Raw genomic sequence first — 13,054 nt, 5'->3', positions numbered from 1 at the left:
CGACCCGGGCGTCGACCCGCTTTCTGACCCGCGCGTGCCAGCCCCCTCCGAGCCGAGCCAAGCCGCCAAGCCGCTCCCCCCGAGCCGTTTTCTCTTCCTTGAGCCGACCCGAGATCCGAGCCGCTCCAGGTTTTTTTTTTTTTTTCTTTGTTTATTTGTTTATTTTATTTTTTATTTATTAGATTAGGTTTATGTAATATTCTTTTTATTTATTTTTTTATTATTTTATTTTCTTTAAATAAAAATAAAAAATTCCAAAAAAATATATTTTTAGGGAAAAGTTGAAAGTATCAATTTTCCTTAGAAATAAATTTTCAAAAAAAGGGTTTTTGAGGAAAAGTTGAAAGTATCAATTTTCCTTGAAAATCAAAATTTCAAAAAAAAATATTTTTTGGGGAAAAGTTGAAAGTATCAATTTTCCTTAGAAATAAATTTTCAAAAAAAGGGTTTTTGAGGAAAAGTTGAAAGTATCAATTTTTCTTGAAAATCAAAATTTCAAAAAAAATATTTTTGGGGAAAAGTTAAAAGTATCAATTTTCCCTACAAAAAAATTCATTCTTTCCTTCCTTTCTATCTTAATTTTGATTTTGTTTTTTTTTTCTTTAAATAACCCGACGACGAAGCCTCTGCAAGTGAAATGATCCTTCGGTCTTGAACCTTTTTAATACATGTTTTGAGCCTATTATATCTTTTTTTTATGACCCTTCACCTTGGCCTACATTACAACCTTGAAAAGTCCATTTGGATCAAATGTGAATACTCAATTTGAATGATCATAGGTTGAGCAAAGACATGCTCATGATGAAGCAATGAAATCATGCTACATGAAAGATATGGATGAAAAATGAGAAAAGAGAAAAAAAAAAAAGGGGGGGGGAAATGAGAAAATGAAAAAATAAAAAAAGAGATTCAAATTGAAAACCTGAAAGGGTGATTTTGGTACCCAAAAAAAAAAAAAAGATCTAGGTCAAATGGCTCACATGAATGAAAGATCAAAGACATCTGAAGAACCCTCAAAGACTGGGGCAAAGTTCGCCAAGCTCAAGTTGACTTCAACAGTAAATGGAATGAGTTTTTGAAAAAGAATCCTAGATTAATGTTGAAAATTGTCTGAATATTCATCATTTGGACATACCATTCACCCCAATGACATGTATCCAATTTATTTCGTTTCCCATTTGTTTTGTACTAAAACAGATCTTCATTATTTATCTTTACCATAATTCACCTTGTGTTCTCTTATCATTACACCCCTAGAATGAATTGAGAAAATGCTTGGTTGCATTATATTTGTCAAAATTTAAAATGATAATAAATGAATGAATATGTGCTTAAAAGAGTCTTGCATTCATTTGAAAAGAAATCTAAGATGATGAAGAAATGGTAGAAACCTAAAAGAGATGATTTGAAAAGGTATATGATATAATAGGGCAAATCTTGAAAAGTGATGAATTGATCGATATGACTTGCAAGTTATGATTGAATGATGAGAACAATTAGTGGACAAAGTCTGTTTTGGAACGGTAAATGCTGAGACACCTATGAATAATGACCCAGTGATGGTGGATGAAATTTGTTTTGAAATTTGCTAGTGCTGAGAAATTCATTGAATGATGGTCGAGGGATGATCGATTGATGAAGCTTATTCCAAAGTATTGAAAAATAGAACAAGGAAGAATCTGAGCGGAAGAGACAATTAAGAGCTACACTGGTTCGATCCTAGAAGAGCAGTGTAATTGGATCTTTGAGGAATCAAAAGGCTTGATGCCCAAAAAAAGAGCTTGAGAAACTTGAGTACCATACATTGAACAGGAATTAATTGGCCAACATTTGCATAGCATGCATTGAAATTCATATGCATTTGCATAGCATACACTACTTTCAGGAAAGTATAGTGTACAAATTCAAGAAGCAGGGGTGTTCCAACATCCCACATGAAAAAGACAAATATGAAAAGACTTTGCAAGTTTGAGAAGAAACTTGTCAGGTAAGTTCCTAATCCTTGAAATAGGATGTCTCTTGGTATCAGGGTTGATTTATAAGACCTTTGGGCATAATCTCCTGAAATCCCTTCAAACACAACTTTCAACTCCTTTGGACATGATTGTCAAGGAGCAATTTACTTTTCAAAGTTCCGTTGCCTCTGTTTAGAGGAGCAATTTATTTTTCAAAGTTCGTTGCCTCTGTTTAGAGGAGCAATTTACTTTTCCAAAGTCGTGGTACCTCTGTTTAGAGGAGCAATTTACTTTTCCCAAAGTCGTGGTGCCTCTGTTTAGAGGAGCAATTTACTTTTCCAAAGTCGTGGTACCTGTTTAGAGGAGCAATTTATTTTTCAAAGTTCGTTGCCTCTGTTTAGAGGAGCAATTTACTTTTCAAAAGTCGTGGTACCTCTGTTTAGAGGAGCAATTTGCTTTTCCCAAAGTCGTGGTGCCTCTGTTTAGAGGAGCAATTTACTTTTCCCAAAGTCGTGGTACCTCTGTTTAGAGGAGCAATTTACTTTTCAAAGTTCGTTGCCTCTGTTTAGAGGAGCAATTTACTTTTCCAAAGTCGTGGTGCCTCTGTTTAGAGGAGCAATTTACTTTTCAAAGTTCGTTGCCTCTGTTTAGAGGAGCAATTTACTTTCCAAAGTCGTGGTACCTCTGTTTAGAGGAGCAATTTACTTTCCAAAAGTCGTGGTGCCTCTGTTTAGAGGAGCTTTGGTAAAAAAAAAAAACAAAAAAACAAAAAACAAAAAAAACAAAAAAACAAAAAAACAAAAAAAAAACAAAAAAACAAAAAAACAAAAAAACAAAAAAACAAAAAAACAAAAAAACAAAAAAACAAAAAACAAAAAAACAAAAAAAAAACCAAAAAAATGTTGAGTTGAGTCTTGATTGGGTGTCTACGTCTTTGCACAATTTCTGTTTCACAGAAAATGTGCAAAGAGGGGCAGCTGTAGACACCCAATTTGATCCAGACCCGGATCAATTGGGCCTGGCCCAATTGGGTAAGTCTGTACATTTTTTTCCTTTTCTTTTCTTTTCTTTTTCTTTTCATTTTATTTTTATTTTTTAATTTAATTTTATTATTTTATTATTATTTTATATATGTATATATTTTTTTTTTCTCTTCTTTTTTTTTCTGTAAATATTTATATAATTATCTGTTAATTTTATTTTATTCATTTATCTGATTCTTTTTTTATCCGATTATTATTATTATTTCTTATTTTCTTTTTTTTGGATGGCTAAGATTAAATGTTGAAGAATCCTACTAGGAGTGGGGATTCAATCAAAAGAGTCCAATTGGATTCAAAGATTGAATCCCCGTCCAAGGAGGAATTGGGATTGATCAGGAACTCCTGATCAATCCCTATAAAAGGGACCCTCTGGAACAATGCTGGACACACAGAAAATAGTAAGCAAAGCTACTGATTTGAGAGAAAAGGAGGCGTATAGGAAGCTAGGAAAAGTTTAGGAGTGTTCTGAGAGTGAGAAAAAATTTTTTAGAAATTTTTGGCGAAAAAATTTTTCTGGAAATTTCTGGGAAATTTCCAGAATCCGACGAAAATTTCGGCGAAATTTGAATTTTCCGGCAACAATTCCGGTGAACATTGAAGTTTTCGGCGACCAGCCCGATTTTCGAAGAAGAATCCCATAAACCGACGATCTTCCGGCCAACTTCCGGCGAAATTTCTAGATTCCGACGAAATTTTCCAGAATCCAGCACCGGTGTTCTTCAGTTTTTAGAGAGAAGGGAGAGGAAAAGGGAAGAAGAGAGAGAGAAGGAGAAGCGTTGTGCCGAAAAAATGAAGGTGATTGCCTTTTATACCCTCCCAAAACGACGTCGTTTTGGCCTTAAGTAACCCAGAGGATCCGCCCATTTTGCCGAACCCGACCCGACCCGGGCGTCGACCCGCTTTCTGACCCGCGCGTGCCAACCCCCTCCGAGCCGAGCCGAGCCGAGCCAAGCCGCCAAGCCGCTCCTCCCGAGCCATTTTCTCCTCCTTGAGCCGAGCCGAGCCGAGCCGCGATCCGAGCCGCTCCAGGTTTTTTTTTTTTTTTCTTTGTTTATTTGTTTATTTTATTTTTTATTTATTAGATTAGGTTTATGTAATATTCTTTTTATTTATTTTTTTATTATTTTATTTTCTTTAAATAAAAATAAAAAATTCCAAAAAAATATATTTTTAGGGAAAAGTTGAAAGTATCAATTTTCCTTAGAAATAAATTTCAAAAAAAATATTTTTAGGGAAAAGTTGAAAGTATCAATTTTCCTTAGAAATAAATTTTCAAAAAAAGGGTTTTTGAGGAAAAGTTGAAAGTATCAATTTTCCTTGAAAATCAAAATTTCAAAAAAAAAATATTTTTGGGGAAAAGTTGAAAGTATCAATTTTCCTTAGAAATAAATTTTCAAAAAAAGGGTTTTTGAGGAAAAGTTGAAAGTATCAATTTTCCTTGAAAATCAAAATTTCAAAAAAAATATTTTTGGAAAAAAGTTGAAAGTATCAATTTTCCTTAGAAAGAAATTTTCAAAAAAAAGGGTTTTTGAAAATCAAAATTTCAAAAAAAATATTTTTGAGGAAAAGTTGAAAGTATCAATTTTCCTTACAAAAAAATTCATTCTTTCCTTCCTTTCTATCTTAATTTTGATTTTTTTTTTCTTTAAATAACCCGACGACGGAGCCTCTGTAAGTGAAATAGTAGTTTTTCTTGCATACTCTTGAGGTGAGGGAATTTTCTCAATTTTTTGCTAAAAGTATTAGAGTCAATTGAGAAAATTTCCAATAATTAATTACTTGGTAAAATTTTAAGGCTTTTGGATAACACAAATTTAAGCTGGTACCATCTTTTGATGGGCGTTGTGAGGGTGCTATAACCTTCTTCACACGTAACCGAACTCCCGAACCCTGTTCTGGTTTGTAGACATGAACCTATTCTTCTAGGGACCCTTAAACTTAGGTGTTCCCTAAAAGGACAGATTGCATAGGTGGCCAATCGCACCTAGACAAAAAAGATTGGTGGCGACTCCCTAAAATCAATGTCTAGCGATAGATCCCCGGATCTAGACGTTATGACATATATATATATATAATTATTCTCAACTTCCACTTTTGCATTTAAAGACGTAACTTTTATAGCCTTTATAGTTTAGTCCTTGTCAACTTTAATTTCTTTGTTTTGGTTTCTTTCAATTAAGTCCAATTTAATTGATTAATCTTATATTAATTCAACAATTTCATCTTATATGTGTGACTAATTAGACTTCCAATATGTTTATAATGAATCTAATATCAAATTGATCAAGAATGATCAATGTATATTCATAAATCGTGAGCGGCATCTAACAATACATCATGATACTTAAATATTAGAGAATAAAATCTCGATAATCTTTCAATGTTCAGTCTATCAATGTAATTCAATCCTTCCACCACATATCCTTAAAAGTTATGAGCATCATGTAGTGTTTACTCATAAGACCTCTCATATTAGTTCCTATAGCTTCTAGTCAACATGTATGATTTTAGCATGAAACTACTTCATCTAAATCTATCATCATGTTTTTACCAAAGACTTTTAAATTAACTATCATAATGTATAGATCCATAGACCTATAACTAGACACAACCTAAAAAGTTACCACCAATCTTTTTTTAAGGTGTGATTGACCACCTAATGAATCTAACCTTTTAAAGAAATCCTAAACTTGACTAAGGCTCCCTAAAGAATAGGTTCTAACCTTTTGAACATAACTAGGTTTGAGAGTTTGGTTATATGTAGGGAATGTTATAGCACCTCTACAATGCCCATCCTAAAAGATGGTACCATTTAATTTTAAATAAAAATCCTAAAAGTTTATAGTTCTAATGGTCTTAGATTTAATATTGAAAATAACTTTTAAGATTATCCATCAACTTGGCAAAATTTTTAAAAAATATTTCCTCACTTTAAAAATATTCAAGAATCTTATTTGTTTTCTTGAGAAATTATAATGTTCAAAATGACACCATTTAATCCAGGCATAAAAGCTAAAAAAAAATTTCATTTTTTCTTCAGACTTTTTTGTCTTCTCTCTCTCCTCTTTCTCTCTCTCCTTAAAACTCTCTTTTCTCTCTAGGAAATGTTGAACGATAATTGAATGTTCATCGATTTCTGCAAACAGCCAACCAAAATCTGGCCGAAAACTATAAATGGCATTGTATTTTTCACGAGATTTTGGAAAATTTTCAAAAAGAAAATTTCCAAAAATAAAAAAAAAATTGATTTAATCTACTGGGCTACTAAAATACTTAATCCTTCAAATCAAAACCAAACCACACATTTCCCAAGCCAATGAATTCCCCAAAATTCCTTCCAATCCTACTACCAAAGTCTTGATGCAATTTCTCCCTATTTTTTTTCTCTCTATCCTATGTGTTGTGAATCAAAGCCTATTTATAGGAAACAATTTGTAACAATTTCGACTAATCTAGGATTATCAATTCAAAAATTCAATTATCACAAATCTAAATTAATTTTAAGATCACATCCTAATCCTAATCTCATCTCACCTCTAATAAGCCTTATCCACACCTATTGTTTTTCAATTTTATCAATATGCCAACTAAGATAATTGAATAAAATAAAAATGAAGATGAAATTGAAATCAAAATTGAAATCGAAATAAAAAAAAAAGAGTGAAATAAAGATAAATGGATAAAGTACAAAGATAAGTATAAATTGATAAACACTTGTGAAGATAAAAATAAAAATAAAAAAAAAAATGAAATAAAATATAAAAATTGTAATTTTGAGCTTGAACATTGATTGAGATCAACAAACTCAGACCTCGGACTAAATGGGGTGTCTACATTAACTAAAGCCAAAAACAAATTAGATATGTTCTTTCATATCATTTAGAATGATGGATCCTCTTTTGACCACTTATCTACCTTCATATGCTTCAAACCATACCCAAAAGTTTGTTTTTTATGCATCAGGCGTCTTAATTCATAAAGGTGAAATCCAAGTATGATGATTCATATATAAGATGACTTGGTGTCTCAAATTTAAGGACTATTTACTTAACTAAGAACATTTTCATAGATACTTGAGTAAGATACAAAATGGAGTTTTCATAACAAGCCATGTTTAGTGAACTTATTCCCTAACAAGTACCCACATGTTATCCCTAAGTATCCCCATACTTTAACCAATGAGATCAGTTACTTATTGCACAAGTAAGGAGGTTTAGCATGTACTAGTCTTTAAGCATTGATAATGCCCAGTCTCAACAATACATTGACTAGAAACAATTTAGATATAGACTTTAATGCATAAAGATCTTATAATTGTAACTCTTTACAATTCCTTTCCAAGGCCAATATGTTCCATAGGTTTCATCCAATTAGCACCTTAATAACAATTTATCCGCATATCTATTGATGAAGGAAAACCTTTGATTTACTAAAACATAGTAATTAGTGCAATTTAGATGTATGTCCTTTAGCCAATCGATTGGCTTTAAGGCATATACACTAGCAGGGCATATCTTTTAGCTAAGCTCATAATGCTTCAAAGGAATAAAGTTACTGATTTAGGAAATCATCATGTTGTATATGAGATTGATACTGTGACACTTCATTTCTTTGAAAATTTTTCTCGATATTCATTGAACTTTGAATTTTATTTTGATAATGGGTTACAAAATCAATTAATCAAGCTTTACCATAAAGTTGGATTTTTAGCCTAAATTAAATGGCCCAAAAGGATTTTTATTCATTTATTATTTTATTTCTAATATTTTTATTTTTTATTTTTGTTATTTAGTCAAAAAAATAAAAGGAAAACAAAAAAAGAAAACTAAGATTTAGATTGTGAAAGAGAATCCAATTTTTTTTATTTTTTTGAAATTTGGAATTTAAATATTCAATTGGTTTTGGAAATACTTAAGCATCAAGCTAGTGTCAAAGAAAAGGATCTCAAAAAAAAATCTTGACAAAATTTTGATAAATTCAGTTGCATTGAGATTTTCCTATTCAATTTGGGATTTGAATCTTTATATAAAGATGACAATACATTGATAAGCAATTCATAGATGAAGAGCAATAATCAAGCAATTACACGGTAATTTTTCAAAAAAATAAGAAAATTTCTAGTGAGAAAAATTTTGGCTTTACAACCTCTAGGTTTTGAGAAAAGTAGTTTCTATTTTTTATTATTTTTAAAATTTGTTTCTGGGAATTCTAGTAAAGAGTAGTGTTTAGAAAACCCTTTAGTAATTTTTTTTAGGCGTTTCTAGGATTTTTTGGAATTTTTGGTTGAATTTTTCAATGAGTTTTTAAATTTTTTAGAGATATCAACGACAACTGAAGGAAATTAAGATGGCCAATTTCTGGGTTTTTGGTGGTTTTCGGGTTTGGTTTCAAGTTTTCGATAACTGGTTGAGTTTTTCAATGTCGGAATCTGAAAAAAATGGCATGTTTTTAAGGATTTGTTGAAGTTTTCAATGGACTATTTTAGAAAAAAGGCAAAGGAATTTGAAGTTAGAGAGAGAATGAGAAAGAAATTCTAAAAGAAAATTCAATTTTTGGCTATTATACTTGCGACTAAATAATGTTGTTTTGCGTTTAAGAAATTCCTGACCCACATCTCTACTCGTAAGACCCACATGCTACCTCAACTTCAAATTTGACCCATCTCGTAAAGTTTTACTTTTTTTTTAATTTTTTATTTTATTTTATTTTATTTTTTAAAATATTTTTTGTTTAATTTATTTTTATTCCCTTAGTTTAATTTTGATTTAAATTTGAAATAATGAAAATGAAGAAAATGAAAAGGAAACTTTGATTGATATTTTATATTTTTATGATATTATTGCATGATTTTTATTTGTACACTTTTGCATGATTTATTATGGTATTATTGGATGATTTATGATTTTAATACATGATTTTTTTATAATATTTTGCATGATATTTTTATGATATTTTATGACACTTTGACAATACTTTAGTATGAAATTATTTTGTAAATAAAATGGTTGTGAATATATTGATTTCTTTTACATAAGATATTTAATAAGTTTGAGGATGGAGTCTTTTTAAGTAAACAACAAGTCTATCTTGAATATTCATGAGATGAGAAAATTTTGTTTGGTAAAAGCCTAAAATTTTTTTTTCAATAATTAAATATTGAAATTAATAAAACCCTTTTTAATTAAGGCTTAGAGAAAAAAAAACATAAGAATAATTTGGTACCAATTTTACGCATTATGAGGGTGCTAAAACCTTCCTTACCCATAACCGAATCTTGAACTTAGTTTTAAAGATATACACTAGAACCTATTCTTTTTAGAGACCCTTAGTTTAAGTTTATGATAACTTTAAAAAATGATAAATTCACTTAGGTGATCAATCACACCTAGTTAAAAATAAATAAATGATGAATCCATATTTTTGTATTTAATGGTTAGGTTCCCAAACTTGAATGTTAAGATAGTTTGACGACTCTACGAGAGACATTAGAAAGTCAAGCCACTAGTTAGCTATATGTTATCTTAAGCTTTATTTTGATGGCTTTTTATTGTGTGATTATGCAAGACTTTTTCATGTGTACTAATCTATTAGTTTTGTATTTTTGTGTAGTATTTAATTTTTCATGTGTACTAATTTAATTGTTTGTTGTGTATTTTGTATAGCATTTGATTTGGGATATTGGATTTGTGAATTAAAAGAGTTGGTATGTTCCTTCACACACTATATATGCATTCATTCATAAGCTATAGATCTAAGTTTTGTTTTTCCTTAGTAGAAAGCAAATACCTACTCTCTTGTGAGGTGATCACCTTTGTGTGAGCTAGTGAAAGATTCTTATTTAAATTTTGCCCCTTCCGTTAGCCTATAATGGGTGAAGATTGGAATACCTTACTTGTCTATAATGGTATGACGTGAGAAACAATTTGGAAACTTTTAGATTGTCAAGGCCTTTAAACACAACATTTAAGTAAATCCTAAGAATCCAAACCTAAATTAGACCCCCACCCATCTCTTTGTATAGAAAATCCTAAAATAGAACACATGAAAGGACATCTTTTTAACTTTTACTTATAAAATTGTACTTTTCTTTATTTTAGTATCTATTATATTTACAAACACATTTACTTTATTATGTGCTCATGCATTTGCATCATCAAATCTATTATAAGGAGTGATTACTACATAATAATTTTAACAAAAAGAGCTTAGCAAAGTCTCCTGTTGGCCTAAAGATGAGATCTGAAGAAGCTTAGCTCAAAGAAGATGATTGCTCGCTAACCAATTATGTGTCCACTCTCCCAATTAGAATTCTTCTCAATCTCAAAAGGAATGATTTCTTTCAACTAGGATTTTTTTCGTATGATCAGAGATGGATCCAAATGGAACATTAGAATGTTTGTGAATATCTTAAAGAATAAAAAATAAAAATTTCTTTCAATATCCATAAAATATTTTATTAAACATATTTTTCATTGATAAAATTAATAAATTTATTGATAACTTTTTATATATGATAAATAAACATAAAGAATACTTAAGCCGCCGTTGTCTATAATATCATCATTTTTTGTTTAAAATTAAAAAACCTTAAATGAAGTTCTTTAATTAAAATTTGTAAAGTTTTCTATCATATGTGATTAAATTAAAATTAAAATTGAAAATAAAAATTGATAGATTTAAAGGTCTTGTTATATGTAGATCAAGTATATAAAATTTGAAAAAATTCTAATAATTTTGATATATTTTTTAGATAGATATTTTTAATAAAAATGTTAATAGAATTTTGACGGTTAAATAAAAATCAGTCAAATTTGAATTATAAATAATATTTTTAATAATTATTTTTACAATTTTCACATTAAACTCTATCCATCTATGAATTTAAATTTTTTATTAAATTTTATAAACTTCACTTAAAAAAACCTTTATGTCAAGTTTCGTCTGCCTAACATTCTCTCATCATAATTACTATCATCTTCAACCCAACTTGATTATGGCCAAAACAAGGCACCCATCCTCTTACTTTGACCTTCTTAAATCTTTGACTCTCGATCTCTTTGATCTTCATGGTCCAACCTAGACAAAAAGGTATATGCGTTTTTCATTGCCTCTGACTTTGAATTTCTTCAACCTATATAAAGCTCCTCTTTCCATCCCCTTTCCTCACTTGTCACTCGTTGCCTATTTCTTTTCTTCGACCTTGTTCTTCAGGTTTTTGTTCCTATTTTGGAAATTGAAGAATGAGTACTGCTACATTGGAAGAAAGCTTTGGAATTGGAAGAAACCCTCAACGGAAATACAAGGGAGTGCGTCGTCGAAGATGGGGTAAATGGGTGTCTGAAATCCGAGTCCCAGGCACACAGGAACGCCTTTGGTTAGGCTCTTATTCCACCCCGGAGGGTGCTGCCATTGCCCATGACATTGCTTTCTATTGTCTCCGTCGACCATCTTCCTTAAATGGCCTCAACTTTCCATCCATGTTACCTTCAAACGTCAGTGCAAACATGTCTCCCAAGTCTATACAGAAATCAGCATCGGATGCTGGCATGGCAGTCGATGCCCAGATGATGTTGAGCAGACCCATCAACAATGAAACCAAGGAAAACGAAAACAGTGTAATGATGGGCATGGAAACAGATTCCTGGGAAAAAGATAGCTGTAATGGGTCATGGGAAGCAAGTCTGGGAAAAGAAGGGGAGGCTTTGAGCATTTCCGTTGAAGATTATCTCTAAATAGATATCAGAAACAGCTTAATCCATCTCTAAATAGATGAAAATTTTGTATATTCAATTTAGAATGTAAAACAAATTGTTAGTGCTAATTTGATCAGAAGAGCATGCAATGGCTACCTAGTAATTATTTAGTTTAGAAAATTTTCTAAATTTAGCAAAATCTTATCCAATTTGGCCGTCATACTTTACTTATGGATTAATATTATATTTTTCTAATAACATTTGATAATTTTAAATATGATATGATGATATAATTTGAAAACGATACAATAAAAATCAAATTTTGTTTAGAAATGATTTAAGTCAAATTTTAAATAAAGTTAACTTTGTATATCAATTATCAACAATGAAGCATTAGTTCGTGTTACGTGCTTAATTCCTAAACCTAAACGTGAAAGAGTAGTGATAGTTTCATGATTAATATTTCAAATTAATCAAATTCCATATTGAGTTAGGGAACGAGTATGGTATATTTGATATTGAAGCAACCAACCCTAAAAAGTTATTTCCTTACTAAAACAGTTGCAAATCAGAACCCCATTTACTTTTGCCATTCAATGTTATAAAAAAGTAGAAAGCTGTCAAAGTAATCCAAATCCATGAACAAGTAAAAAATAGAAAGAATTTCTTGAAGATGGTAAAGCTACATATATGACTATTTGAAGCGTATATACAGAAGGCTTTATTCGGTTACTAAAAGTTTCTATTCATGTACCCAGAAGAGGATATGGGCCCACTGAGAACTGAGAAGCTTCCTAACTCAAGTGACTGTCGAATTCACAACCAGGAAAATCAGGGTTTCATGTGCCAATAATTGAAATCCAAAAGTTATGATCAAATTAATAGTGCAAACTAAAAGGCAAGAAAGTTTAAAAGGACAATGCCAGGCCAGCCATGCATGTGGCTTCCACATCTTCTGCTACAACTGGAAGAAGGTTATGGGACCAGTAGGAAGCTTCCTAGGAGAGGTGCCCTCCTATACAAATCTAGTAGTGCCATCAGATAGCTGTCTGCCAACTCCCGCCATGGAAGTTCTTCTTGTACCATGAGCTAAGAGAAGTCGGAAAGTGTTAGGCTAAAAACTCTCAATCAATTTAATCATTGAAGCAAATGAAAGTATAATTAAACCATTAATTATCTACATAAGAGACAACAATTTTAATATAATTTGACTCTCAACTTGCTTACCTTTAAGGATGAGGAAAAGATTTATCAGTTATAGAGAATTATAAATATACAATAAAATCAATCTCAAATTGATTTCTAATGATCTCAATTCAAACATTTACACACACACATGCGCACCCATTTGGACCCTTTTATT

At 30.9% G+C, this 13,054-nt stretch overlaps 1 protein-coding gene across 1 annotated transcript; it reads left to right on the top strand.

Annotated features, from left to right (window-relative positions):
- Window positions 1-10,919: 10,919 nt before the first annotated feature.
- Window positions 10,920-11,947, top strand: LOC111287910 (ethylene-responsive transcription factor ERF020-like). Its single transcript, XM_089760303.1, has one exon. It carries the CDS (start codon window positions 11,239-11,241, stop codon window positions 11,728-11,730), a length of 492 nt encoding a protein of 163 aa, XP_089616429.1. The 5' UTR covers window positions 10,920-11,238; the 3' UTR covers window positions 11,731-11,947.
- Window positions 11,948-13,054: the final 1,107 nt, after the last annotated feature.

This window comes from Durio zibethinus, chromosome 4 (genome assembly GCF_047325235.1).
Source record: "Durio zibethinus cultivar Kanyao isolate XHJ-2024 chromosome 4, ASM4732523v1, whole genome shotgun sequence".
Lineage (NCBI taxonomy): Eukaryota > Viridiplantae > Streptophyta > Magnoliopsida > Malvales > Malvaceae > Durio > Durio zibethinus.
Note: the sequence above shows the minus strand (reverse complement) of the source record. Positions and strands in the feature narration are given on the sequence as shown.

Bases quoted from the DNA above. Each gene is read 5' to 3' on its own strand.
- LOC111287910 (XM_089760303.1), top strand. From the start codon at position 11,239: ATGAGTACTGCTACATTGGAAGAAAGCTTTGGAATTGGAAGAAACCCT.